The sequence below is a fragment of the Ciconia boyciana genome, chromosome 17, assembly GCF_034638445.1.
Source record: "Ciconia boyciana chromosome 17, ASM3463844v1, whole genome shotgun sequence".
In the NCBI taxonomy this organism is placed as follows: domain Eukaryota; kingdom Metazoa; phylum Chordata; class Aves; order Ciconiiformes; family Ciconiidae; genus Ciconia; species Ciconia boyciana.
In genome coordinates this window covers 13,234,778-13,262,417 of record NC_132950.1, presented here as the reverse complement: position 1 = coordinate 13,262,417, position 27,640 = coordinate 13,234,778, and the positions used below count along the sequence as shown (strand labels likewise).

Below are 27,640 nucleotides of genomic sequence, written 5' to 3'. Positions count from 1 at the left end.
TAGGTTTACTTCTGCACTGTCGTAATAGTTTTCCATTGCATTTCTTATTTGCTTTACATGTCAGCTTTCAAAATCATTAACCAACAGACTTGTTGAGAGACTGTTTCTGGTCTAGCTACAGACTAGGAAAACCTGAAGGTAAGGAGGAGGGGGAAGGAACAACACCCTCTCCACCCCAACTCCCTGAAATTAAAAACAAACAAACAAACCTGAAGAAGAAATCTCCTATTGACTTCAAGCTTTCTCAGTATCAATAGTCTGGTTTTAACTTTTTCTTTAAAAGTTTTTTATGTGCACTTGTAACTCCATTGCAGGTTTTAAAACATGCTTCAGTTCAGTCATGAAAGTTCTCCTGGTGAATTTAGTGCAGTGGAAGTATCTGCAAACTACTACTATGTTAAACTAACTACAACATTTTAGAAATACTACCACTTAGGGAAAATGTCACATGTTTTACTTCTAGTAAGTTCATTGAGAGATCCGAGAGAAATATTTGGCACCTGTAATTTGGTGTCTCCATTATTTGAAGCTCAAATGCTGTAGATTGTCTTAACACAGGAGTTGCTATAAAGCATCAGAAGGTAAACAATTTACCCATAGGAATTCCATTACTTTTTTTCTCCTCCAGTTTAAAGATTCTAGTTAGAATAATGAAAAAAGTGATTGCTCTGAAGTTTGCAGATCCCTTAGTAAAAGGGCTCCCTTTAGCTTACCATCTTAGGATCTGTCTCTCGGACTGAGATGGTCAGAGCCATCTCCTTACTTGGAGTAGTCCACACATTTTGCACAGTCACCAAGTTCCACAAAACAATGTGATCTTTGTACAATTGCACATTAGTTTGTATACAGCAACACTAACTGCTTCAAACTGTGGCAGACACATTTATTTCTAACATGAAGTTTTAATGGACTGGTTCATAGTGGAGTTCTCCCATTTACTTGATGTTCAGCACCTCACACAAACACAAGTGCCCATGTTGGGGTCTGTTCACCAACACTGTAAGCTGAAAGGAAATCTTGGGTTTAAGGCACCCAAAAAGCATCTTGCTGTACAAATCCTGACCACCCAGTATTGTAGTTCCCACCTCTGCTTCCCTTGCAAGTGTATCGCTTTATCGAAAGTGAAGTGGAAAGAGATACAACTATGTAATATTTAAAGTGTAAACCTTCTCTGTAACGTATGGGACCTACTGTTTATAACTGTTTTGGGTGCAGCTAGTTAGCTGATACCACAATCCCTTCTTCTGAGTAAAATCAGCTGTTACAGCTTCTTTTCTTATTGCACATTTTATTATATCTGTTGTAAAAAATAACCAAAGATATTTCCTGTTGCTTTGCTGTTATAAGCAGTTGCGATAGTTTTAGACTGTTTTAAAATTTCCCAATAAACATGTCAAGAGGAACAAACTGGAAGTTCCCCAGTTGGTGTAAGAAGACAGATTCCAGAGCAGGGAAGACTCCAAGGTACAGGTTCCCCTCTACATCTCTTAGTTTGAAGCTGCCTAAATATTATCTTTGAGGCATGCCTACAAGTTTAATGGGGTGCACCCAAGATCTATATTCCCAAGCTTCCTAGGGGACAGATTCAAATTTGTGAACTCCACCTCGAACCCAAGCAATGGAGGGCAAATGCCTGTCATGATCTTTGTCTGATTCAGGCTGGCTCTGGGCACGCTCTGGCTTGGGGTTCGAAGAAGGTGGGTCAGGTTGCTGTACAGACATAGTCCTGCGGAGATGGTTTCTCTTGCGCAAAAACTCAGGTTGGGAGTGGAGGCCAAAGCTGCCTTTTCTCAAGATCATCCGAGAGTTGTTCTTTTTGGGTCGTGAATGGAGACTGAACTCCAGCGAGGCCAAGTGGGCTGCATAACCTTCACTGAGGAACTGAAATAGGAAGGAAAGAAAGGGAGTGACAAATTACTGCTGCCTTGACCTATGAGCTCTATGAGGAATTAAGTTCCTATCTTTGGCATCTCAGTTAGATACCTACAGAGTACTAATACTCCTCTCCCCTCACTTATTTTTTCCAGTGACCTGTTCCATTTTGTCATTCAGCAATATGCAATGCATGCACTTGCAGATACAACCTATGACCACTCGATTCTCTTTACTATTCACCCTGCCAGAAAATGCCTCATCTGAAACCAAAATTGCCCTTCTTTCTCTGAAACATTGCCTCTGCTCTCTATCTTTTTTATGTGTGTGTGTGTGCGTTTTTGCGCATGCATTCTCATGCATGCATTTCCTTGTTCCCCCTAGGACTTCCTGATAGAGTAGCAAGAGTTACTTACTTGACACTGCGCCTGGTATTTCTTTGTTGATCGTCCAACTATGTAGATCTGGGATGGCGACAGAGCCAAGACATTGTACACAGAAATATCCTTCATGGAACCATATGCAGCACAGATTTTGATGTGGCACTGAAACAAATATTACTTCCAAAGTGACCGCTCTATTGAACACCATGCACTACAAGGATGGCACTTGTTTTGCAATGAAGCAGCAGATGAGTTCATTGTTAGCAACCTCATTCTGTAAACCACAGAAAGCTAAATCTGTCTGCCTGCATGCCAGCAAGAACTACAGATAGGCACACAGGAAACAACAAGCAGTTCATTTATTTATTTGTCATGCCAGAAGGCTCCTTTGGATGTTTTATCAGCCTTCCTTGCTCTTTAAAAAGTGAGAACAGAAATGAGGAATGGCAAAAAGACTTCGTGACGGCCAGTGAGATTTACTGTTCAAAAGGAAGGGAGATCTCTGCCTTCACTGAATTACATTCTCTGGAAAAAGGTTTTAAGGCTATAAACAGGTTTCTAGTACCTCTTGCATGAGATTCCGGAGAAAAATGGTCTTTTGTCGCAGTGGGTCATGAACAAGTCCATCTGAGAAGAAGATCATCCCTTGTGGGAAGTTGTGTTGAGACAACCATGACACCACACGCTGTTTTTGCATATCTGGACGGCCAGTAATATAGATAATCAGATATCCCAGGTCCTGCCAATGCCTGTCAGAAACAGCAGGTAAATTATGTAGGTGCAGAAAGAGAAACAATACCCACAGGTCAGGTCAGCATTTCGTTGCTCAGCACAGACTCAGTTAGAAGTCGGACGTTATCCTTCAACAAGTGGAAAGCAGCATGCCTAAGTCTCTGCTCCTATTGAGAAATTAAGTAATAATGTCTACATCTTGAGGGAGATGGAAGGAAGGAAGAGAGATTCTTATACAATATGTTATATAAAATATGAGCGCTATTTAAAAATATATTTAGAATAGACCTTGCTACACATCAAGTCCAGCTACCTTTGAAACCTTTAACAAGATTTCCTGCCATTTCAGCTGTAAGGAGTGGAAATCCTTGAAAACTGATATCTCTCCATTCCCATGCAAGTTCCAAAATGAGAGCTGTATTTCCCATCCAGTGCGACATTAACAGACTTGCAAGAATGGATGATTAAAAGGCCTTTTAATTTTTCCTCCAAAAAACACTCTTGCATTCATGGCACTTGATATTTTTAAAGTAGACGTATGTCATTATTTGAAGTTAGTGAAACACAAAATACAGAATCACAGAAGCATATAGGTTGGAAAAGATCTTTAAGATCATCGAGTCCAACTGTAAACCTAACACTACCAAGTCCACCACTACACCATGTCCCTAAGCACCTCATCCAAATGGCTTTTAAATACCTCCAGGGATGGTGACTCAACCACTTCTCTGGGCAGCCTGTTCCAATGCTGGACAACCCTTTCAGTGAAGTAAAATTTCCTAATATCCAGTCTAAACCTCCCCTGGCGCAACTTGAGGCCATTTATGCTCAGGCAACTTGAGGCCAAATACGCTCTTTGCTAATCACAGTAACACATGGAATCATTATTAATTCACTGCACACACTTTAAGGCCATATTCCCAAGAAGCAACTTTTAATTTTTAGGCAAGTTAAACTACAAATTTCAAAGTAAACCATAGCATTCTAAGATTCCTTTGAAAATCAGGCAGACCTGATGTCCAAGCAAATACAGAAATATATCTGCAAAGAATCCTGGCCTTTAAAGAATTGTTTATTCAGTAAAAAAACCCCAACTATTCTGCCGTTTTCCTTCCTATTGTGTTCAAATAGGGAAGTCAGAGATTTAAAAAGTGAAGTGTGCAAACCTCACTTACCTGACAACATCAACGGCTCCAGCTCGGACTTTGGGGTCACTTCCCATAATTGAAACACTTGCTGCAAATGAACCATCAATGCTGAACACAACACATTCCATTCCTCGGGGAAGCACAGTCAGGTAACTTGCAGCACTGCTCTGGTCCCCTCTAGAGAGTCAAAGCAATAAACACATTTAAAAAGCAAAATGTCAGAATGTATTTTCTGCACTTTCTAGTTAAGACCTGAAATTAGATCTGTCTGGATCTACAGCTTCAAAAATCACTGTCAAATAGGGCTTGTGATTTCAGTCCCAATGTGGGGCAATTGAAACTTGCACTTTTAGGAAACAGCTTTCCAAAGAGAAATTTGGAAGCTGACTTTAATAAGAAATCACATGTGTATAAATACCTAAAAGAATTAGGAAAAAAAACCCCAAACAGCCTGAAGTACTCAAACTACTACTCAAACATGCTATCTGTCTATATATGTATAGATATGTCTTTATATGTACACATATAAGGCATGAATGCTATATATATGCACACACACACAGAGCATACAGAAATTAGCTACATTTTTTTTCCGGCATTCTACAGTTACTGGCAAATTATTACAAATTACAAGGGAAGAATTGATATGCACCTTTTATTGGCACGTACAAATCAGCTTTTCTCCATTAGATAAGCAGTTGGTAATACTACCATTACTCACCCCTCTATCCTTGCAAATTACAATGGGAATGCCAACCCAGAAAAGTAAAAAAAAAAAAAAAAAAAGAAAGCCCACGCCAAAACAAACCTAAGCCAGAAGACAAATGCAATCATAGATGGCTTTTCTCATGGAAAGGCATGCAAAATGCAATCTTCTCACCATGATGTATTTTCCGCAAGAGGTCTGCACATTAAGACACTAATAAAGCACAAAGCGATCCAAAGCTCTTACCATCCCATGACCTCGTGTCCCTAAAAAATGTAATCTGAAGACCACATCTTATTTCCTTTAGAAAGATGATTATTGTATGATCTAGAAACTTGTATCTGGTGATGAAGATTCTTACAATATGTGCACACAGCTTAATGAGCAAAGACAGGACAATTTTTTTCACTCCTCTTTGCAACTTACTCCTGCAGTCTTTTTAGACTCCCATGGGAGCTTAGCTTCTGAATACACCTTAATGCATTTTTAAGTAACTCTCTTTTCTTGAATTGATTGCCTGTTCTATTACACTGAGGTAAAACATTTCTTCCTCCTCAATTAGCACTACATAAGATTGTAAATTGACTTTGGACTTGGTTAACTGGTGGGTAACAACACACTCTGTTTCAGCTAAATTCATCCCACTGATTTAGCCTCCAAAGTAGGGATTCAAAGGAAGCTGTAAAGCTACTTCTTAACTGGGTAGGCAATTTAATTCTACATGCAATATTAAACTAAAACTCTGTATTAAATCAAACTGGACTTTTCTTAAACATAAGATTTTTTTAAAAGCACAGCTATCCCAGTCCTGCACCTAGGCCAACAAATTTTATTTCACTCAACTTCATTCTTCATGCTTTACTTAGCATAGAGATCTTTTAAGAAATGCTGGAGAGCTAGAAGAGCTGTGTGATTTTACTTCAATGAATTGTAATTTTCAGGTGCTGGGGTTTTTTTTCTTTTTCCCAATTTAGAATAAACATGGTCTTGAATACAGAATTAAGGTAACTCTTTTGATCAGCCTGACATAAACAGATAAACAGGTGGCTGAGAGCAAGGCAGTACATCCTCTACTGTTCATTTCCATAAGAAAAGCTTCTTATCAGTCTGAAGAACACAAAGCTATACCCTTCAGCAGTCTTTTCCCCAATGAACAGGATGCAAAATATCCCAAGTCATACATTCTTGCCACAAGAAGACTGATTACAGTCATCCAGTCCCCATATTTTGCAAGACCAAGTGCTCTTAAGTTGAATTGCACTGAGGATTTTTGTTGCAGTAGGGATAAACTCATTAGCTTGGGCACCTCCAAACTGGCCAGTAAACAGATGATCACTGCTTCAAATCTAAGCTGACAACACAGTGCCAAGACCAAGAAAAGATAACTAACTGACCAAAATGTCCCTCAGCACCCCCTTCAATCTTACACACCTCGGTGTCTTTCTGATCACAACAACCCATCACAGCTGTAGTTCCAGCTTGGAGCTATTACCTGACCACCATTTTGATGGGATACACACCAACTCTCAGTCTCTTCTGTTTGGGTATGTTGTAGGATATCCGGCCACTGCTGTTGGATATCTCTGTGTCAAAGTACACCCACCTACCCGAAGATGGCTCAGTCATTATGAAGATATCAACCTGCAAAAACAACAAAACAGTCATCCAGTGTGATAGTAGGCAACACACCCCATATTTACAAAGCCTGCAAAGCCTAGATCACATTAGTATCTCCAACTATGGCTTGTACTAAAAGCTTACAAGGAAGTTTGAAGGAACTTCAAAACTCAGTAAAAACTTCACAGAGGGTCTTCTCAATTAGAAAATGCTTCCTAACACATGGTACAAGAGTTTATTGCCTTCATCATTTAAAGCACTCAGCTTAGCACTGCAGGTGTCAAATGAGGGTATAGAGCTCAGAAATTCGGCAGGAACCCTAAACTAGAAAAAAGATCATTTCACCTTGCATGTGTATATTACATTTTTGCATCCTAAACATACAAAATGGAAAATTTCATCTGGTTATTAGCAAAATGAAATCTTTCTCAAATCATAACCTTGCCTACAAATGAAAAGCCTAAACAATTCCAATTATCAAGATTTTTTTTCCGAAAGGTTTCATCAATATGGTTTTCTTCAACTGAAATATTTCATCAAAATTAACATAAAGTGTATGAAATACTTTGTCTGACTTGAACTGGCACTTTTTAGCAATAAGTCCATCAGTAAATCTGAGGGAGGTATCTGCAAAGCTCTCCTCCTGTACTCAATTTTTACAGAACTTAGGCATACAAGATTTATGTGGACTTCTTCAGTGCTCAACATGCGGCCAGATACTCTACAAGACTGGCCAGCAGCTTACGAGATCACGCTGTTTGTGTGGATATCCTTGATAACTCTGCAGATATGCTCTTCTTGGTCATAATGATCTTACATGACATTGGGATGTAACTACAAATAACCCTAAATTTATTCTGAACTGATGAAATTCAGAACTGAATTTTTCTGAGGGATGAGCTTTGGTGCAAGGGAAGAAATGACAGGTATTGCTGAACTAGAAGTGTTATCAGGATCAAACAATGGGTTTACTCTTTTCTTCTGCTTTTTGACTGCAAAGTGAATTCACAGTTTTAATACAGATGTGTACCAACTGCCTCTTTAAAGTCTTGGATGGTATAAGTAGGAGAAAGCTTCACTTTGTATCCTAACTGATTCTGAATTTCCAGCTTTCAAATGCACCATTAGCAGAGAGAGGGCCAAGGAAAACATTTTTATGGTTTGCTAGGGAATAATCTAACTTCCTTCCAACCTGCAAAGGAATACACAACCTAACCAGGAATAGGAGTATTTTCTTTCAAGCATCACACTGCTAACTTTGTTTTATTCAGCCATTCTGTTCTTACCTTCTATTCGTCCCCTTTAATAAATTTTCTCAAGTCAAGCCATTAAAGATGGGGGCAGGGTGTGTGTGTGTGTATATGTGGTTCAGAAAAATAGTTTTTAAGTTTGCATTGGGCATTCTGAAAAATCTGCACAACTACAGTCCTTTCAGATCAGCATTGTCTTTTTTCAATATCAATGTGAAAACTACTAGAACAGCATTCCGGTGACTGTGGTCATTGAACTGTTCTGGCTCAGTCTTCCTTCTCCACATCAAGAGATTATGAAATATAGCCTTTTATGCAAAGTTACTTGAGATCCTTGGAGGGGCAACATACAAGTGTAAAAAAAATGCAGATAGTATTTCTATTAGTTTTTAAACCCCTCAAAATTAGAATGAAAACTATCAGTAATTCATCACTGAGTATGGAATTCTCCCCAGTGCAATAATTAGTAATAATCTTAACATTTTTACTTAGCAATTTCTTTCAAGAGATTTTAATGATAGGATTCTATTCAATATCCAAGCAGAATATGAATCTGTTTTACCACTGCAGAAACACAGCTTATTGTTCATCCCTATCCTTCTGAAATGGGAACATGACTTCAAGGCAACCAGCCAGCACACAATAATCTATGTAGGGTGGAAAAACATTAGACTATAATGCCCAGAAAATAATGGGTTAAGTAAATCCCAGAGAGACACACCTCTGGCCTCAGGAAAAGCACTGAAATGCTGAAATGTATCTTCAACCTAGTTTGTATTTGCACACTAAAACACTGAATATATTGTCTTTTTTACCAACCCAAATTCATCTCAGTAAAAGACCCAGGGCTAAAATGAATCCAGTCTACAAACCTGTAGAAACCCCAACAGGCCCATTTTAGAAATTCTTGGGAAAACAAGGATAGTTTCCAGGATTGATCCTTGCCTCAATAAAAACTGGCATGTCAAGTCCACCTCAGGTTAATTAACACTTTCTAATAGGTCAACAGACTGAGGCTGAGATTACCTAGGTGGCCAGTCCCATGGGAGCATGACAGGAAATGACTGTCAGAGACTCTCAGAGAAGCTTAAGGTCCTGTGTCTCCTTGTCTTGACCAGATGGCCTCATGCCCATTATCACTACTCTGTTGTGCCTCAAGAGGAGCCACCCAAAGCAGATGAGGTTCCAGGAAAATTTCCTGCCTGCTGAGAATAGCACCGCGATGTGACAGAGCAGATCAGGCTCTCCTGTCATACTCAAACTAACACTTCAAGGTCTGCTCAAGTCTGCAGGCCACACTGCTAATTGACATAAATCCTTCCCCAGCTCTAATTCCCACTAGGGAAGGTGGGAGAGGGATGGCCTTTCCTTTGACAGATTCAATGGTCCTGTGGTAAAAATGGTTTCTTCTAATTTCTGCACTGTACCAGTTACAAGAGTGTCCAACTTTTGACATGAGGCATTGCTAGGATATAGGCACAAATAATGCATGCCAGGAGATTCATTACATACACAGCTTTGATCTGCAGTCTTCCTGACTGTAGACCTAATGGAAGACCTTCAATGCAATCCAATACACTCAGATACGTTTAACTGACGTTTTGAACTTACATTTGAGAAATGGCACAAAGAGGAAATTATTAAGTCTTGGAACCATGCAATTTCAGTGGTGTTCACAGGACCACTATGAACCCCTTTGGTGCCCTATTCATCATTGTGCCAAAAGAACCTTATCAATGAATAAAATGTGATCAGATTGAAGAGATGTATAAAAGCTAATAAAGAGCTGTGATTAAAATCTTCAAAATCAGGCAAAATCTGTGATCCTGTCATGCATGTAAACTCAAGTGATGGGGCTGCTTTAAGTTTTTTTACAAACCATATGGGACAAGACTGAAGCAGTGATGGTCTTAAAAATATAACCTTAACTTATATTGTCAGTTCAATGTGTATCAGCACAAGGTATCTTCAATTCTACGACAAAATCTTAGAAGCAGCACATTACTTTTGTCTTGTGGAGTTGACTAACAAAGCCCAGCTGTGGCAGAAGCACAGTCATTAGAGACATGGTTCCAGAAACATCCATCCCTGCCATTTGCACTAGCAAATATACTCCAAAGAAGGCATGCCGTCATCAGGCTGATCCCTAGAGGCATCAGGTTAGTGCTACATCTTAGCAGAATGAGCACCCACAAAACAGGCCAAGAGAAGCCTCCATGCTTCAGTTTTACCCTCAGCTCAGCAGCATTGCTCTGTTAATTTCCATAAAAATTCTTACAGTCTCAGTGAATATGAACAAATGTGTTCATTTAATGCTTGGCTTTGTTAGCTGTAAGCCTGGCTACTGCAGGCAGCTTTAGGAGTGACAGTTCCAATCGTATCACATTACTACTTAAATGCTAAAACTATTCTTTACTCTTCCATGTATAAGAGAAACAGCAGCAACCTAGCCTCTAGAATCCCTATTCCTTTATCTAGTTGTCTTACCTGCATAGGAGGATATAAATTTTTCTTTTACTGATTTGCCAACCACTATAAAATTCTTTTTCCTCCTTGCTTAAAAAGTTAATTGTCTCCAGTAGGTGGTACAATCGGATGGCAGGTTCAGAAATCACTGCACAGTACACTCATCATTAACCACAGGAGATGGCCAGCATCATGTAAGGATGACAGCTGGGAAAAAGGTCAGCTATCAGGAAAGCCCACTTACAGCATATTTTTGCCAAAGTGGTGGGGGCTAGTGACATACTTCCCGTCACTGTAAGGCTTTATCTGGTCCTACACATGCATGCTATCTTCAACAACTGTTTCTAGTAAAAGCTGGTTCAGAAAAATAAGGAAATTGATTACTCAGATTTTACCTTTTCACCTGTTAAAGCTACCATGTCCAGAGGTCCATACATAAAGCGCCCAACTAGTACCTGAGGACCGTCTTCTGCTGCAATGACATCATTAGCTCGGTGATTAGCAGTCACATTCTGAAATAAGAGCAGAAGGTGAGAAGGGTAGTATTTGTTTTCATAATGAGGCTACTGTCTCTATTATGTTATTATGAACAGTGACACAGAAACACAGTCCTGGACAGTGTGTCTGAGGTACATCACAGTGCACCTTAGAGCACCTAGCAAAACTGCGTTCCTATTTCAGCTGGAGCCAAGTTTCCAGTAATGGTGGGTTCCTGAATAGATTTTCTAGTGGGAGCGCTCAAGATGACCAAATAAGAGAGAACATTTAAGGGAATGCCAATTATCTTTAATTTCAAGTGGTGCCATGGATTCCCACAATTATGTGCAAGACACATGCATCTTAATTGACATTTCTAACTGAACTGGCCTCTGAAGAATGAAGAAAATTTTTTTCTTGAGTTATGGATTCATCTAGCATATAAGAAAATAGAAGAACAATCTCTTTGCTTAACTGAAACTTAAGGCCCCTCTGTTATTTAAAGAAAGAAATATACTTTCTCCCAACATGTAGTGATAAACCAAGACTGAATTGTTCCTATTCCCTAACTGTTAATTTGTTTGGCTCTGGATTACGTTAGCAGTTTTCAGCTCTTCAGTAATACTAAGTTATGTAAACTCATGCTTTGGGAGATCAAACTTCATTTAAATTGCTGCCAAACCCAAGTTCTATAGCTGCCTTTGATATTCAAGTTTATACTTACTCTCAATTTGACATGTGTCCTTTTGCGTAGCCATTTTTCTCGTGGATTGGATGGACTGAGTGTTGCTGGATCCAGGTTGTCATTTTCCTTGAAATTTACATTTTCGTACCTCATCACCTGAAATTATACTAATATTTTAATAAACAGTGTGTGGCCTGAGGAGTCCCAGGACTTGGCAAAGAAAGGGAAAGTACACTGCTGCCCCAGCTGAATGACACTGCAGAGCCAAAAGCACAATGAAAGTAGAAAGAGGTACAGGCCATATGTTCACATTAACTGTATAGACAAATAAACTGCTTTCACTCTGTTGGCCAACACTTAATCTCAAGTACTTATTGAACAGCTTTTCCATTCACAGCAGAGCTTGCACATTCTTCCAGAGAAAATGGTGAAAACATTAGGATCGTATCAAGTGACAGTCACATTGTCTGCTCATGGTCCGCAAAGCCAGTAAAGCAGCTTAAGACCACAAAAGTATTTTTTAATGTCCTTTATGGGGCAGAGGTCAGATTCCTGACTCCATCTGTATTGATTTTCTATACATATACCCAGACAGAATGGTTCTTACCACCTTTTGGATATTACTCACCACTGCGGTAGGTGATAGGCTCAGGATTTGGCTTGTGGCTAGTAACATCTGAAACTAAGAGGACTATAACTTGTGAACATGCAGAACCCTAATAGGTCATACAAGCTACATATTCGTATAACCTAAATATCACACACTTACCTAGAAACTTGAATGTCCAACTCAGATTTCAGGACACAACCCACAGATTTCAGAATCTGTGGGTTATGCCCTGTTTCAATCGAAACCACAAGCTCTGTCTTACTGAAATCTGTGGGTTGCACCCTGGTATCATGGATAGTGTGAGGCTACTTCATTTTGAATGAGAAATAGCTTAGTCTGTCTCTTTCACAAGCTAGCAGAAAATTACTCAAGTTGAACAGTTGGTTTTCTGTGCTGAAGTTTTCCACCCTGGGTGCCCTCTCTGGAAGAGTGGCCTAGAATCCCTTTGATAGATGTCTCGTATGAAGTCCCTCGAGTAAAATCCTGCTGCATTCAGCCTTAGCAAAGCAGCTGGCTTGCAACAAATCATAGTAATGCTGAGAGGTCAGTGTGTTTTTTAACAACTTGGCATAAATTCTATTCACTGGAGGTCATGTGCAGGAAATATATGCGCCCACAGGGCATTCAGGAGCCATTAGCCTTAACCTTAACCCCCAGCAAGGGCAGAATGTCCAGACTACGCTGGAACTAACCAGTGCTTTATGTAGTGCTGTAAGCTCACATATTGCTTTACAGGCATGCTCCAAATGCTTGAAGGGCTTATTAAATTCTAAAAGCTGTAATGCACATATAAGGCTAGGTAAGACACAACAATGCAACTTGATATGAATGCACAGAGATAACAAGTAGAATAAAGCAGGAATGATTGCTAACAGACAACTGGGATCAAGGAGGCATTTGAAGGGAAATATGGGAGAATGTTCTGACAGATTCAAGGCAAAAAACATCCTGAGAGAGAAGACGAGATGACAAGAGCGGTAAGAGAGCTGCAAAGGAGAGGAGAAACATCTATGTACAATTATGTAAGGGCCTTTGAACAGAAAAAAACAGGGATTTGCATCCTGTTACTTCCAGTAGAAACCTCTCCTCTACTTTGGGATGAGTATCAAATAAGATTCCTGTTCTGGAGACTGTTCTCATTCACGGAAAAACTCTTCAGCAACTTGCTTTGCCTTGATTACGGTGATACTAGTTATAAACAAAGTTTTTTAAATTAGCTTTTAAAATTCTGCATTGCTTAATGATACATTTTGACTGGAATCAGATATACTAAAGGATGCTCTGAGAGGACAGCAAGAGGTTGAAGGACTCTTAGAATTTCTTCAATTAAAAACAGAGATCAACAACTCCACAAGTGCCAGATTGTCTGCTGCACGCTGCCATGTAAAGATGGGGGCTTGGTACAATTGCACAGTATGACTCAGCAGCAGTTCTGGACTGGAGGGGACTCAGCCGCTGAACTTTCATTCCCAGTATCTAACAGGTGAGCCTCCAGGGAACTAACATCATCGACACCAGCACTGGGAGCCAGAGGTGGAGGGAGTTAACACTCAAAGACCAGCTAAAAGGAGTTGCGAGAGAGGCAGGAACACTCACACCTGCCAAACTGATTTAATGAAAAAAAGTCACTGTGCAGTTTTCTGCATTATTCTCTCTACTGTTTACCTGGCAGCAGCTGTTTCATCATCCACTGTATGTAAAAAACACACTGATTCTTGGGTTAATCCAAATTAAACTGCTTGTGACTGGCTTTTGGGTGAGCATCACTTTGGGTTCTTGGAGGGACATTTATCCTGCAGGTTCCACTTAAACACCACTTAATTTTATTTTTTTTTTACCCCAGGTGAGATTTCTCAGCCTCACCACTTTCTCTAGAGGTCAGAGCACTGCATTATCCCTAAGTCCTGAGGTGGAAGGCCAGTCAATGGAGGAGGGGGATGACAGTCTATCTACACCAGAGGTGTCGCCCAGGTCAGAAGAACGTACCTCTCGTATTAACACCACCTCCCCAAGGAAGAGAAGACGGGTTATAGTTGTGGGCGACTCCCTTCTGAGGGGAACCGAGGGTCCGAAATGCCGGACGGACCCTCCTCTTAGGGAAGTCTGCTGCCTCCCCGGGGCCCGGGTGAAGGATATCACTAGGATACTCCCTAGCCTGGTACGGCCCTCGGACTATTACCCCCTACTGCTCTTCCATGTGGGGGGCGATGAAGCTGCAACACGAAGTCCTAGGGCAATCAGAAGAGACTTCAGGGCCTTGGGATGGCTAGTAAGGGACTCTGGAGCACAGGTTATTTTCTCCTCTCTCCTTCCAGTTGTGGGCAGTGACACTAGAAGGAACAGAGGCACCCAATCTATCAACTCATGGCTCCGTGGCTGGTGTCATCGCCACGGATTTGGTTTTTTTGACAACGGGATGGCCTACACAGCACCAGGTTTGCTGGCGTCTGATGGGATTCATCTTTCTCAAAGGGGAAAGAGAATCTTTGCTCAGGAACTTGCAGGGCTCATCGACAGAGCTTTAAACTAGACTCGAAGGGGGAGGGGGATAATATCAGGCTTGCCCAAGGGAAGCTGAGGGACGACACGTCCCGGTTAGAGGGAGCGGGTACCAGTGAGGGCGCTCAGCCTGTGTCTCTGACATGTGCAGGGTACACTGGGGCACAGCTGAAGTCAAACAGAGTTGAGCTAGGGGATACTGAGGCAATAGGAGCCAAGAGGGAAATGCCAGCGAAACACCTCAAAGCACATAAGGGGTGTTCCTCTATGAAGGAGACACGGACGACAGCCCAGCTGAAGTGCCTCTACGCCACTGCATGCAGCATTGGCAACAAGCAGGAGGAGTTGGAAGCCATTGTACATCAGGAAAACTATGATACGGTTGCCATCACAGAAATATGGTGGGATGACTCGCACAACTGGCGTGCGGCGATGGATGGCTACAAACTCTTCAGGAGGGATAGGCGAGGCAGGAGAGGCGGTGGGGTAGCCCTGTATGTTAGGGAGTGTTTGGATAGTTTAGAGCTCGATGATGGTGACGATAGGGCGGAGCGTCTATGGGTAAGAATCAGGGAGAAGGCCAACAAGGCAGATATTGTGGTGGGAGTCTGTTACAGACCACCCAACCAGGATGAGAAGGCAGACGAACTGTTCTATAAGCAGCTGGGAGAAGCCTCATGATTGCTAGCCCTTGTTCTTGTGGGGGACTTCAACCTACCGGATGTCTGCTGGAAATACAATTCAGCAGAGAGGAAACAGTCTAGGAGGTTCCTGCAGTGTGTGGCAGATGATAACTTCCTGACGCAGCTGGTGAGTGAGCCAACTAGGGAAGGTGCCCTGCTAGACCTCTTGTTCACAAACAGAGAAGGACTTGTGAGCCATGTGATGGCTGGAGGCTGTCTTGGGCAGAGTGATCATGAAATGATAGTGTTTTTGATACATGGAGAAGCAGCGAGGGGGGGCAGCAAAACTGCTACCTTAGACTTCCAGAGGGCAGACTTTGGCCTATTTAGGAGACTGATCGACAGAGTCCCCTGGGAGGCAGCCCTAAAGGGCAAAGAAGTCCAGGAAGGGTGGACATTCTTTAAGGAGGAAGTCCTAAAGGCTGAAGTCCTAAAGGCCTATCACAAGAGCAGGCTGTCCCCAGGTGCTGAAATATGAGCCGGCAGGCAAGAAGACCAGCCTGGCTGAATAGAGAGCTCTGGCTAGAACTCAGGAAAAAGAGGAGAGTCTATGACCTCTGGAAGAAGGGGCAGGCAACTCAGGAGGACTACAAAGGTGTAGCAAGGCTGTGCAGGGAGAAAATTAGAAGGGCCAAAGCTGAGCTAGAGCTCAATCTGGCTACTGCCGTAAAAGACAACAAAAAATACTTCTTCAAATACATTAGCAGCAAAAGGAGAGCTAAGGAGAATCTCCAGCCCCTAGTAGACGGGGGAGGGAACACAGTGACCAAGGATGAGGAAAAGGCTGAGGTACTTAATGCCTTCTTTGCCTCAGTCTTTAATAGTAGGGCCAATTGTTCTCTGGGTACCCAGCCCCCTGAGTTGGAAGATAGGGACAGGGACCAGAATGGAGCCCCCATAATCCAGGGGGAAATGGTTAGTGACCTGCTGCACCACTTAGACACTCACAAGTCTATGGGGCCTGACGAGATCCACCCAAGAGTACTGAAGGAACAGGCAGATGTGCTCACCAAGCCCCTTTCCATCATTTACCAGCAGTCCTGGCTAACTGGGGAGGTCCCAGTTGACTGGAGATTAGCAAATGTGACACCCATCTACAAGAAGGGCTGGAAGGAGGACCCGGGGAACTACAGGCCTGTCAGCCTGACCTCGGTACCAGGGAAGCTGATGGAGCAGATCATCCTGAGTGCCATCACACGGCATGTAGAGGATAACCAAGGGATCAAGCCCAGCCAGCATGGGTTCAGGAAAGGCAGGTCCTGCTTGACCAACCTGATCTCCTTCTACGACAAGGTGACCCGCCTAGTGGATGAGGGAAAGGCTGTGGATGTTGTCTATCTAGACTTCAGTAAAGCCTTTGACACAGTTTCCCACAGCATTCTCCTGGAGAAACTGGCTGCTCATGGCTTGGACGGGTGTACTCTTTGCTGGGTAAAGAACTGGCTGGATGGCCGGGCCCAAAGAGTGGTGGTGAATGGAATTAACTCCAGTTGGCGGCCAGTCACAAGTGGTGTTCCCCAGGGCTCTATGTTGGGGCCAGTTCTGTTTAATATCTTTATCAATGATCTGGACGAAGGGATCGAGTGCACCCTCAGTCAGTTTGCAGACGACACCAAGTTGTGCGGGAGTGTTGATCTGCTTGAGGGTAGGAAGGCTCTACAGAGGGACCTGGACAGGCTGGATCGATAGGCCGAGGTCAATTGTATGGGGTTCAACAAGGCCAAGTGCAAGGTCCTGCACTTGGGCCACAGCAACCCCATGCAACGCTACAGGCTTGGGGAAGAGTGGCTGGAAAGCTGCCTGGCAGAGAAGGACCTGGGGGTATTGGTCAACAGCTGCCTGATTATGAGCCAGCAGTGTGCCCAGGTGGCCAAGAAGGCCAATGGTATCCTGGCTTGTATCAGAAATAGTGTGGCCAGCAGGACGAGGGAAGTGATCGTCCCCCTGTACTTGGCACTGGTGAGGCCGCACCTCGAATACTGTGTTCGGTTTTGGGCCCCTCACTACAAGAGAGACATTGAGGGGCTGGAGCGTGTCCAGAGAAGGGCAATGGAGCTGGTCAAGGGTCTGGAGCACAAGTCTGATGAGGAGCAGCTGAGGGAACTGGGGTTGTTCAGCATGGAGAAAAGGAGGCTCAGGGGAGACCTTATTGCTCTCTACAACTACCTGAAAGGAGGGTGTAGACAGGTGGGGGTCGGTCTCTTCTCCAAGGTAAGAAGTGATAGGATGAGAGGAAATGGCCTCAAGTTGCGCCAGGGGAGGTTTAGACTGGATATTAGGAAATTTTACTTCACTGAAAGGGTTATCAAGCATTGGGACAGGCTGCCCAGGGAAGTGGTGGAGTCACCATCCCTGGAGGTATTTAAGAGACATTTGGATGAGGTGCTTAGGGACATGGTGTAGTGGTGGTCTTGGTAGTGTTAGGTCTACGGTTGGACTTGATGATCTTAAAGGTCTTTTCCAACCTATACGATTCTGTGATTCTGTGATTTATCCTGCAGGTTCCGCTTGAACACCACTTAATTTTTTTTTTTTTTTACCCCAGGTGAGATTTCTCAGCCTCACCACTTTCTCTAGAGGTCATAGCACTGCATTATCCCTAAGTCACTGCGAGCTGCTGTCTAATTACTGACACAGTAGGAACAAGAGACCCATCATGTGACTCATAAATAAATTCCTAGGAGACAGTGCACACAACGCCTCAAAATACTCTAGTATAGTTACAGGAGACACTTGATTTTCTTATGGGAGCGGTACTTTCAAACTGCTGGTTTATTATCAAATGTCAATATTGAATAATAATATGATATTTAGTAGGGATATACATAATTAAGTAAGGCTGGAGATAGCCTATTCCTTCAAAAACAGGAGGAAATGAATACATAATACAGGGTTATACTGATCTGGGGCATGGGAGGGCTGAGTAAGGTATGCATGACAGTGCATTGTTCCCTGTCACACAGTCAGTAGGAAGAACACCAGACAGCAGTGCTAATGGTGGGCTCACTGTCCCCTTCACCTCTCCAATAAATCCACATCTGTCATTCCTACATCCAGTTGTATGTGATGCAACGACAGTTAGCCATCTAACTGAACTAAAGATTAAAAGACTGATCACCCTTGGAAGATGCAATCAACAATCACAAGGTTATTCATTGCAGAGAAAAAATAGAGATCAATGACCTGTCTTAAAATGAAGGCCACAACGTCTGTTGATTCCCAGTAGCTGGCATGGAAGAGATGTGGCAGGGCCACAGTTGGAAAGGCTGTCAGCACATCTGGACAATACAAGGCATAATCTATTCGTTTTGTTCCCCACCACTTCGCAGTAACTACAAAAAACCCAAACAAAATAGCATCACATTTCTGTAAGATATCTTCTTCATAAATCTCTTGCTGTCTTTATGTTCAAGCTAGAAAATTGAATGAAGCCTTGTGCTTTTTTAATCTTGACATTCAGAGTCTGTTAAAGATATCTATCAAACACGAAAGTACTGTTTTCACTGACTGCATCTTCACTTAAATGTCTGCAATCTAAACAGTTCTAATGGGTCCAAGTTTTGGGAAGCAGAATTACCCCAGCATGATTCCCATTCCTTCCTGGTCCATGGAAAATGTACAGTGAAAGACAAGTACTTTTATGATCATGTTATACACTAAGAATTGCAAAAGCTTCCCAAATAGTGAATGGAATATTGATATATGCCTACAGTCCATAACAGGACGATATAACGATTTATAGCACTTTTAATATTGGGTAACAAATCTTATCTATCTATATTTCTTCATGCCTGGAACATGCTTCTAAACCCCTGTTAGTATGAAACCCTTAATGACTATTTATGAGTTGCAACTTAATATAAAACTGTGACTTCACTTCTATTACTTTATTTACTTAATTACAAACAGAAGAGGAAGCTAAATTATGTTATTTAAAATTGCAGCAGCTTAGGCTGTTCTCATTCTCCCCAAATTTCCAAGCAGGTAATTTTCCTTTTCATAATAAACTTTTCCACAGAAAGGATGTGGAGGGAAGGGTTGCTGCCATATCAGAGAGCACATGGCACCAGGCTTCACTCACTGTTGGTGAAGTATGCTGATGGCAAGCTTTCTGTTGACCCTGAGTTTTCACTGTTTGTGCTGGCCAAGCTCAACTTTCTTGTTTTTCCTTGTGGTTGATCACATGTGTTTGGAGATCCAGGACTCTCCTGAGAGAAAGGTATGTTCAAAGAGCTGTTCTCAAGGAATAGCGCGCTGTGGTTGTGGATAGCATCACCTGCAGGTTACAGAAATGAAAATAATAATAAAAAAAACAGTGGGATGAATAACATGGCTTTGAAACTAGTGTGTGTGTGGTTTGTTTTTTTTTTTTAAATACAGAGCTAATTAGCGTTTTCCTGAATAATATCAGATTTAATGACCATGGATGAAACTCCTTCCGAGTGAGGAGGACAGCATGAGACAGCATGACTAAATGGAGAAAGCACACCCTACTGCCATCAAAATGCAATGGCAGCTGGGTGCTTTTGGCCAAGATCTTCCAAACTGGGTTAGTGATGTTGGGAGGCTATTTTACTTCACACTCAACCCTACCCATTTTAAATTCATTCTCTGAGAAGTGCTACACAGCTCTGGGAGTCTGTGAGACTTCTCTTGTCCTCTTCCTGACATGAGCAAAATTACTTTAGAAAGAGAGACTTCAGCAAGCCTATCTACTGGTTTGCATGCTCCCAAATGGAACAGAATTCTCATTTATTCATGCCACTCTGAAAGATGAGCTATGGGCCATGGCTAACACCTCTACTTAATGAAACAAAACACAGGTGTTCCTCCTGAGGTGTTCTGAAACATGAAAGAACAGATGTGCTTTTAAATAAAAGCATTACTGCTAATTTTGCTTGAAGCAGCCTGCACATCCCTCCTGTACCTAGGAAAGGCAGAACCTCAGCTGAGAGGATATACGGCACAGTGCTTAAAAAAGCAGCTGACTTCTCAGTTTTCAGAGAACAAACCTCTTGGAGACTTTAAAACAGAGAACAAAAGAAAAAGGAGACCCAGTTCAATGCACATAATACAAAAGAAAGCAGACGGCCCTTCATGATGTATTGCTCTATTTCTGAGTGTATTTCAGTCCCATTCAGACAAATTCCCATTCAGACAAATAACTGTAATCAGCTCTGCTCATCTTTCATGTGGTCTTGGGTTGGGGACTATGTCATACAATTCTTTATGTAGTGGAGGCCTGGAATAAGTTTCTCTTCAACTTTCCAAGTCTTACCAACTCCCAGTGCAATGAATACCTCAACGGTGCACACAGGAGAACACAACAACAAGTTGCTGCTTTCAAGAACACCATTCCTTAAAAAAATACACTGGAAGCATAAGTTCCTATAGATTATCAGAACTGGTAAAACATGTCACCATTAAATGAAAAGGAATAGCAGCATAGCTCCCTACAATCGCCTCCCTTCCAAAAAGCAGACATGGCTAGAAAGAGAGTCTGGCTTGTTTTGACATAAGCCTGAATATCTCAACTGCATAAGACAATACAAGGAGCTGCCCTGCAACTGAATCAGAGGAACAATTACATTCTAACACTTTGTGATGGGTATGCAGTTTGAACAGAATATGTTCAATTGTAGTTTCCATGGGAACATGTGCTTTGAGTTTTTATTAAAGAAACTGCAATGTACTATTCTTTCAAAGGAATCTTGTTGATGCCATACAGTAGGGAAATCTATGTGTGGCAATAGGAAAGCTTGATGGAGGTGAAAAGAATGGGAGGATAATTTTATTACTTCCCTTGTCTCAGGCAAACTATATAGACTCCAACACAGACAACCGAGAAGAAATCATAACGCTGCTTTCCTATTACCTCACAAAATGAGTAAGTATTATACGCTCTTTGTAGTGAAAGCAGCAGCACAGAAAAGTAAAACATCTGATTCTATGTCATACTAAATACTGAACAGCAAGGCACCTGGTCCTTCTGACAACAAACCCCAAATCATGTGGCCTAGAATATTGCAGCAAATGAGCTCACTGAAGAGAGCAGCAGAATCCAGGGCCACAAGCAGTAAGGAACAGGGAAGCTGCCAAATTGCACCCCATTAGGGGTCTATCTGAACCAGAACCCTGATCCAAACATCAACCAACAGGAAATTCCATAGAAGAAGGTGCAATGAATCCCATAAATGAGAGCTATATCTCCATGAAGTGCTCATGATTGGCAGTGTTCTGATGCATACTTTCTGTTTCCCCTTCCAAAAAGACTCACTGAAATAAAAAAGATTGTGCTTTTAAAATAAATTTTCTGCTTCTGAATTGGTTTTGTTCTGCTGAAACAGTCGTAAATTGACCCTAATCTAATCCTTCCTCCCCCATTATAATTTTGCAAGAGTTTTGGTTTTTCATTCCCACTAAAATGGAGATGGAGAGAGAAGTAAAAATAGTAACTTCGCACAGAATGGAAAACATGTTGTTAGCCCAGATATCTGTTAGCCTTTTCCATATTATTGACTAGCTTAAGACCAGCTCGGTAAGGGGTCTGGTGCCTTGAAACTTGTTTATTTTGTAATACTGTTATTCTAAGCTCAGTAACCCTTCTCCCCATGAAGAGATCAAATCAATACAATGGAAGGCATTTTTGGCATTTTTTTCTCTCCTGTCTCCTGAATTATCTTTATTTTAAACAGGTGGGGCAGCCTGCCTTCATCTCTGTAGGTCAGGTCTTTGTTGAATTGTAAAGGAGGACAGAGAGTACCAGTTAGAATTTAATAAAGTAGATGTAATACTATTTTTTTCTAAAAGTAGACTTTAGACTAGGACAGTCTACTTGCATAATTCTTCTATTCAAATAACTGAAACGGATACTTCCCACACAAAACAACCTTTCTCATGGCTCTGAGTATCACTAAAGGTTCTTATAATTTATCCTACTAATCTAAATTCACTATCATGCTTGATAAGAAATAAAATAAAGGCAGATCATTTTACAGAGTCTCATCTTGGATAATTATGACAGTTATAGCCAATACAAAGAGGCAAAGCAACTTCCTCAAGGCCACACAGTAACCATCTCCAGACAAAATGAACAATACTTTATTTTATGCATATACAATTGGAGAAGTACTGTGCTTTTAGATCTTAATTTCTATCTATCCATAATAAAGCAGACCAGTTGGATCAGCCATGGTCTGGACTGGCACTCCTGCACATTCCCTATAAAGAAAACTTTGCAAGAGAAAAATTTTGCAAATTATTTCAATTGTGACGCAAAGTAAAATGTGAGGTAGAAGCTCAAACAGTAAAGAGGATTATGATTATCTGCATTCTGCTATGTCAAATGTCTAAAAAGTAGGATAGGTTGAAATCAGGTGTTTTAAATTAATACACAACAACCATATTTTTAACCCCCAAGTAGATAAAATGCATCATGTCATAAGCAGCAAAGCAAAAGAAGGAATGAAATTCCACGTGTTATTACGTATCAAAAGACATGACTGGTGGTAGATCAGGCACCTGGCACAAAGCTAAGGCTCACTTGTAATAGCTACAAAAGCACTTTGATTATGAAATGTCAACTAGGCAGCAGCTGAGAAAGCTGCTGTTTAATGAAAGGTCAAGACAGCATGGCTTTCTCTGGGCTGTAACATAACCTGAACTTTGTACCCTGCCCTTAGAGTAAAAAAAACCCCACCAATTACTAAATCGCATTTTTGTCTAAACCATTATCTACAGCTATGTCTTCTGTCAGTGATCACCCTAGATGAAAGAGTTATGAAGATAAATGTTTTCTCCACCTGCTCTGTATGTCTGGAAGTGCTTTGCAGGCAGTTTCTTTTACTTTCACTTGTCTGTATATCACAGAAACACAAGGTAAATATCCCCTTAAGAGATGACTTCTGAAAAGGTGGGATGCCTTATGTGATTATTTCCATTCCATCTATCCAGTGCATAGGTCGAAGATATCTCAGATATTAAACTTAATCTTTGCTAATTTTTCTTTCTCTTTGCATATAATGTGTTGACTGTGTTATACATTCAGAAAACTGAATTTAAATCATGCCTCAAATAATTTTATTTTGTTAAGCTATTTTATCAATAGCCTAATAATGTCATCACATCCACATTAGGAATTGTATCAACAGAAGATATAGTTGGAACTGACCAAGTAATTGACAGAAAGAGGAATAATTCTCTGGGCTAGTCCAGTCTCTGTGACTGTCAAAATCAAGCCTGGTTAAGAGTCAGCTTTCATCATCATTAACCTCTTAACAGATCAGTCCATCACAGACACAAACAATACCACATTACTACAAACCAAATGACCCTGGGGGCAGACTTAGTGATAAGCACTGATGCCTGCTGGATGCAAATGGCAATCGTCTAGATAAACATGTGCCCTCCCCTTTAAGTCCTGCCATTTAAGTCTTAGATGTTTCCTGAATCTCAATGGAAAAAGTAAATTTAATAAACTAAAAGCTTCAAGATAAACCCTATGCACAGAGCAGCTGGCTCCAAGAGCTTCATTTGATTGGCAAGAACTGAAAGACAGCTATAGAAACCCCGCCCTGCCCCTCCAGTTTTCATCATGTGTACCTGTGTTACCGCTGAACTGTTCCTATGAATCATATCGTGACATTTTCTCCTAGTAGTAATTTTTTTTCATGCGGCTTCCAGATCATAAATTTTTCCAGAGAGGAACCCATCGGGAATGTCAGGCAGACAACAGACTCAGTTTTATTTTAATCGTCAGTTCTTATGAGAAAAGGAACAGGGATTGAGATTGTTTAATGACATGAAAGATTATCAGAAAAGCCTGTTTTGGGCAGTGCATAATAATTAGAGTTTAGTATAACTAGGCCTCGTCATAACTGATTAGTAAACTACCATTCCAGTTGACACCATGAAGGCTCTCATTTTAAGAAATACTTTCACAAGCCCAGGTATGATAGAAAGGAATAAAAAATTATACAGTCACTAGAATTAATCCTTTGTGAATGAAGAACCTTAATTTCCAAAAGGATCTCAAAGCACTTGCATTTAAATGGGAGGATTTCATGTTCATTGAAATATAACGCAGCTTAGGTGTAAAGCACAGCAATGATTTAACTCTGCACAGATATTTAAATACAAAATTATACCATGGAACATTTGCTGATCATTAGCACTCAGGAATTTTTATTTTATAATACATCCAACAGACAGGGTTTCCAGATTTACATGCTCTGTAGGGGAATCTTCTGACTCAGTGCCTTAGATTAACTCAAAAAGAACACCATTTGTTCCCAAATCACTTATAAAGTCTCTGCTTCAAGAATCACTGTATCTGAAGGGTTTACTTTAATGCAACAAAGCTGGTAAAATGTACCAATGCAAGGTTTTCAATTTGAAAAGCAGACTAAGGGAACTTGTCTTCCTGTTACAGTTATTTAAAAGAGGGTTCAACTTTTCAAGATAGCCTTAGATATGTCTCAGTGACAGAATTTGTGCCTAACTAATCAGCAGGATTTCCAAGTGCACAGTCAGGCTTTATAATAACTCCAAGTCAGAATGCAAAGCGGGGTATATATTTCCATTGAAAGAAAACTCAGACACTGGGGTGAGGAGAGAGCAGATATTCCCTAGTTTGGACTGTCCCTCACCTTAGCTATTCCTTAAGTCAATTCCTGAGGAACAGCCATATCTTCACATGTTTCAGTGAAGCCAACACCTAGAAACCAACCTTCTGCAACTCAAGATCAACTGTTCTTTTCAAACATTGATTTAATCAGATTCAAACCGATTTGCATCCAATGTATACCATATTTGAGCAGATAAAACAAAGGAGTTGTGTGTATCCTACTGCACAGAACAGGTTCCCCCAATGATACGATTCTTCTAGCTCCAACAAATAGAAAACACTGCCATTTTACTATATTAGCCTCCAACCTTAAACTCTGAATCGTGAAAAGCCTTTTCAAATATCCTGCAGAGGGTTGAATTCATGTCTAAGCTGTAGCGAAAAGAATAAATCTAATGTGCATGCATGTACAGATACACATTGATCAATTCCTTTTTTGCATCATATGACAAGTCAAGATACTTCATACCTATATGATTTTATCTCATTTTCTGTAAGTCAAAACAGCACAATTCCTTCTACTAGCACATTGCTCACCCATGTGTTCCTCTTTCCTCCCCACCAATCAGTCTATTTCTGTTTTTTCCTGGATTCAAACATTTATTACCCAACATAACTATTGTTTAGTAGCCTACCTAGGAAAAGAGCAATCAAAAGACAATTTGTCCCCTGCTCTAATTTGTCCTAGCAGATATCCACAATGAACCAACAACAAGCAACCAAGAGAAACAATATCTGAAGATCTAGGGAAAGGTCAACTAATTGTAAAAATAAATTGTTTAAAATGATAGCCAAAGACATGGAAGTTTGCAAGTGACACTTCAACTAAAGCAGTGGTATCACCTTCCAACCCCTCTAACGCAATTAGTATCACAAAGCTCATACGCAAGAATAATTTTTTCTTGGTAATCTTCTGTGGTTCCACACTTGCTACGTATGTCTGTGCCACTCTGTCCCAGATGACTTGTTTTTAGCGTGCTAGCATATTGGTATTTCAAATCCTCTTGAGCTGTGTAAGGAGAGAATGCTTAAGAGAACAACAGGTAAGGAGAGCTATGAAAACAGGCACTGTACCTAACTGGTGAGATCTTCCATCCCCTAGTGGGTATCTCTGGTACCGTGGGACACTGAATGGAGGCAGGAGATGGAATCTTGTCTCCAGCAATGGTTCAAGTCTGCAGGCAGAGGGGTCAGCAGAGTGAAAGAAACTGTACACTTGGCTGCAGGCTGGGCGTACCTGGCATACTTGGATGAGAATGAGACAGAGAAAGAGAGTTCAGTATTGCCCCTTTACAGTTTTCAAGGAGTCTATACAGAAACATGGTTAATATGGTCTTCTGCAAACTCCAGACTAGCATACATCTGGCCACAAGAAATTTAACTAAATTGTTTGCTATTTCATATGTAAAGAACACTTCACTGCCAAGGAGTTTACAGAGACATCACAATCTGAGATGCAGGCATGTAGCAGATGTGCAGACCAGCCAGAGAAACAGACAGAAGTAAGGAAGGAAAAAGAAGTTTAAAAATCTTGTAAATATATTATTGAGCATTACTGCTATGATGATCAGCACTTCAAATATTTACCAGCAAAATGGTTTGATGGGCCTGTTACGCCCAGAGGACTTAAATCTAGTTAACAGCAGGAGCAGGTAGGTGACAGAAAGCACTGCAGTTTCTGAAGTCACCTTATGGAAGCTAACATATAGAAATGAGGTTGGTCATACTATAACAGCAAAGCAAAGTTTATGATTCTTGCTGAAGGTGTGCAGCTCCTGAGGTTTTTGGTCTGCAACTGTAAATGCAAATCTGAAAATCACTTACTCAGCTAATAAGGCATTCTTTTGACTAAACACACAGTACCGAAGCATAACTTATACTCAGATGGCTGATCACACGAGACTGCGAAGGTCTGTGAAATGGTCAGTGTAGTAACTTCTCACCACACCACACTTCAATCACACTGAATCTTGACAGCACAAGAAAATCAATTCATTATAGGCTCTTTAAACTTAGTACAGTTTGTTTACGTGTTACAACAGTCAGTTTATTAACTACAAGAGTAAAGGAATGACTGAAGTATTTATAAAATATGTTTGGGAATATTATGTCTGCTCCCCATGAACTCCATGCAAGCAAGACATGCTTTCAAACCTGCTGTGCTATACAATAAACCCTACATATTCTTTTGATAGAATTACTATTTCCTTGCAGTGATAACAAAAACCTGGTAACATGTATGATGTTTCTGCTTAGAAGACATGTTTGGCACAGCATTGTTCCCATGCACAAGCTTAACTGGAAACCGTGAAGAAAGATGTTAGAGTTTTAATATAGGGTGTCACGGAATATTAGATCTAACGGAGTCTATCTGAAGTGATATCTCTCATCAGAGCACCCATCATAGAATAAAAAAAATCAAACCCACACTACTTAGGTTATTTCTCATTTTCAAGAGCAACAGTCGAGGTATTTGTACATAAGCAAAACTACAATGAGCAAACTCGATGCTGTACATCTTCCTCTGCTGCAGTCACAGAGGGTCACTAAGAGCTACATCAGAAAACACTACATTCTTATAGATTTTGTCAAGTACTTTCCGTGTTGCTGGAAGGAGTCTAAAAATTCATGTACTGGTGCTTGCCACTCTTAACAGTATATAGGGACAAATCTTGATATAGACTATGTCGATGTTACCAAGTTCTAAGCTTAAAAGATTGATACTGAGTTGTAATAGCAGCATTGCCATAAGCAGGTCAGAACAATACTTTGTTTTGTTTTGTTCTGTTCTATATGAATGCTTGTTCTATAAAGGCTACAGCACAGGCACACAATGTTTTTTCTCAAACTAGTAAGACAATTAAACTTTTATTGATCATAGTAATAA

General features: G+C 41.0%; 1 protein-coding gene across 1 annotated transcript in view; it reads right to left on the bottom strand.

The window, feature by feature from the left end:
* Window positions 1–1,507: 1,507 nt before the first annotated feature.
* The window catches only part of PITPNM3 (PITPNM family member 3), a 114,896-nt gene continuing 88,763 nt past the window's right edge, over window positions 1,508–27,640 (bottom strand). The window contains exons 10-19 of the mRNA XM_072882015.1: window positions 25,828–25,998; window positions 19,210–19,404; window positions 18,312–18,460; window positions 11,376–11,492; window positions 10,570–10,686; window positions 6,334–6,482; window positions 4,163–4,312; window positions 2,821–3,004; window positions 2,289–2,417; window positions 1,508–1,881 (exon numbers count right to left, since the gene is read on the bottom strand). Of these exons, the coding sequence (XP_072738116.1) occupies window positions 1,573–1,881; window positions 2,289–2,417; window positions 2,821–3,004; window positions 4,163–4,312; window positions 6,334–6,482; window positions 10,570–10,686; window positions 11,376–11,492; window positions 18,312–18,460; window positions 19,210–19,404; window positions 25,828–25,998 (1,670 nt within the window). The 3' untranslated portion in view covers window positions 1,508–1,572. The remainder of the gene's footprint in view (window positions 1,882–2,288; window positions 2,418–2,820; window positions 3,005–4,162; window positions 4,313–6,333; window positions 6,483–10,569; window positions 10,687–11,375; window positions 11,493–18,311; window positions 18,461–19,209; window positions 19,405–25,827; window positions 25,999–27,640) is intronic.